Below are 2,153 nucleotides of genomic sequence, written 5' to 3'. Positions count from 1 at the left end.
CTGGGTTTACATGATACCCCTGGTTTTACATCGTTCTCGGTAATCAAGTTTGTCTATATAATGCCACAGAGTATTTGTGGGAAAGCTATTGATATGAAAGCCCATGGTTGATTGACCAATAATATTAAGTCCTTACCTAGCTCCCACAGTCAAATCCAACCTAACCTTGTGTTGCAGAAAACTTTGAGCGCATAGGTCAGTGATGTCACGACCTGTTAGTATTATTCTATTTGAAATACTCCATGCTTTCCATCTTTTTCATTTTACTCCATATCTTAAAGTGAAGCCCGTTGACACTGCTGCAGTGTGTTTCTGTACTTGCCAAAGTATTCCAATGAAATTGAATTATTAATAAAGTTTTTACAATCTCATAGATCATACTAAATTCAATGTAGTTTAATATATATTTATCTGCATGTACTCGACAAAGTTTGTGGAAAGAGATGTCAGATTTATTAAAATCTGTGAAAAGACACATCACTCAGCTGTTGACCCATGTGATTTTTATGCAAATAGTTTTAACCCATTACATCTAGAAAATATGGGGTTCACTTGGCATTTCTTTAGTTTAGGGGGACACAGGGAAATGGGGGTTGAAGTAGGGGGACACCCTGACCTTTTTAGCTGAAGTAATAAGGCTTTAGTTTTAGAGAGACATAGCCATACCAAGAAGAATCATTCTTGGTATGTCTGTATGTCATGCATTATATATTCTGCACATAACATACTTTTCGAGATGTATTTGTCATATCCATTTATTGCTCACGAGCAGTCCTCTACTGGCTAATTTGACAGTTCGGTTTTCTGATCACCCATGACGTGTTTCACTTTTTTCATTGCTCAGTTTCTTATATCTTTGTAATTTATACAAAATCTATGAATTTAGAACTTAAGCTGAATGAGATAATGGCTTCATAAGTTTCATTTTTTTCTTCTTTAATGCTGGCAGGTCTGAAGTGCTCACCCATACCAGCAACATGGGTACTCTGGAGCAGCCATGTTATACCCTCATTCAGGCTCCCACGGACACAGAGCAGCCATGCGAAATGACTCTGAAGCGGGACCTTGGTAAGACATGAAACAGTGTGTTGTATCAGTGATGATCTCTATAAAATTATAACAAAGAATTTCTTAAGTCCTCCCCCTAAAAATAATGAATTAGAGTGAAATAACTATTCATGTGTACACCAACAGAAAATGGAGACATTCCTGGTAAGCAGGCTGCCCTGAAGAAAGTGATCCAGCTTATCCTTAATGGAGAACGTCTACCAGGAATCCTGATGACAGTGATACGCTTCGTGATGCCCCTTGAAGATCACACCATCAAGAAGCTGCTGCTCGTCTTCTGGGAGATTGTGCCTAAGACCACTCCTGATGGCAAACTTCTGCAGGAAATGATTCTTGTGTGCGATGCCTACAGGAAGGTAAAGCAATGCATTGAAGAGGGAATTACATATTAGCTTATCTGGAATATTTGCATGTTTTCAATCTTTTTTGCCTTTTTTTGTTTTTCTCTCAACCTATTCTCTCCATATTTCTTCCTTTAACATCACAGGATTTATCACACCCGAATGAGTTCATTCGAGGCTCCACACTGAGGTTCCTATGCAAGCTGAAGGAGCCGGAACTGCTTGAGCCACTGATGCCAACCATCCGCTCTTGCTTGGAACATCGTCACTCCTATGTGCGGAGGAATGCAGTCCTCGCCATCTTCACTATTTACAAGTGAGTTTTTTTAAGATAGATACAGATTTCTTGCCATTTGAGCTGGCAAATTATTACAATGGCATACAATGGTAATCACTCAAAAATAAGTGAGTTTTGTGTGGATGTGGATTAATAGTTCCTTAAAAAGAAAGAATTGCAAGAAAGAAAAATTCTCACAATTAGATTTAATAGTTTGGTTGATTCATTCCTTCCATTGCAGGAATTTTGATTTCTTGATCCCTGATGCACCTGAACTGATTTCAAACTTCCTGGAGGGAGAACAGGATATGTCGTGCAAGCGCAATGCTTTCATGATGCTGATTCATGCAGATCAGGAGAGAGCTCTCACATACCTGTCCACCTGCATTGATCAGGTCAACTCTTTTGGGGACATTCTGCAGCTTGTTATAGTTGAGCTTATTTATAAGGCAAGTATTAGTATTTAT

At 38.7% G+C, this 2,153-nt stretch overlaps 1 protein-coding gene across 1 annotated transcript in view; it reads left to right on the top strand.

Moving 5' to 3' along the window:
• LOC119585022 (coatomer subunit beta-like) overlaps positions 1 to 2,153 on the top strand; it is a 7,948-nt gene that overhangs the window by 1,318 nt on the left and 4,477 nt on the right. The window contains exons 2-5 of the mRNA XM_037933639.1: positions 950 to 1,068; positions 1,195 to 1,424; positions 1,556 to 1,725; positions 1,928 to 2,135. Coding sequence (XP_037789567.1) covers positions 978 to 1,068; positions 1,195 to 1,424; positions 1,556 to 1,725; positions 1,928 to 2,135 — 699 coding nt within the window. The 5' untranslated portion in view covers positions 950 to 977. The remainder of the gene's footprint in view (positions 1 to 949; positions 1,069 to 1,194; positions 1,425 to 1,555; positions 1,726 to 1,927; positions 2,136 to 2,153) is intronic.

This window comes from Penaeus monodon, chromosome 19 (assembly GCF_015228065.2).
Source record: "Penaeus monodon isolate SGIC_2016 chromosome 19, NSTDA_Pmon_1, whole genome shotgun sequence".
Lineage (NCBI taxonomy): Eukaryota > Metazoa > Arthropoda > Malacostraca > Decapoda > Penaeidae > Penaeus > Penaeus monodon.
This window is presented reverse-complemented; position numbering and strand designations above follow the sequence as displayed.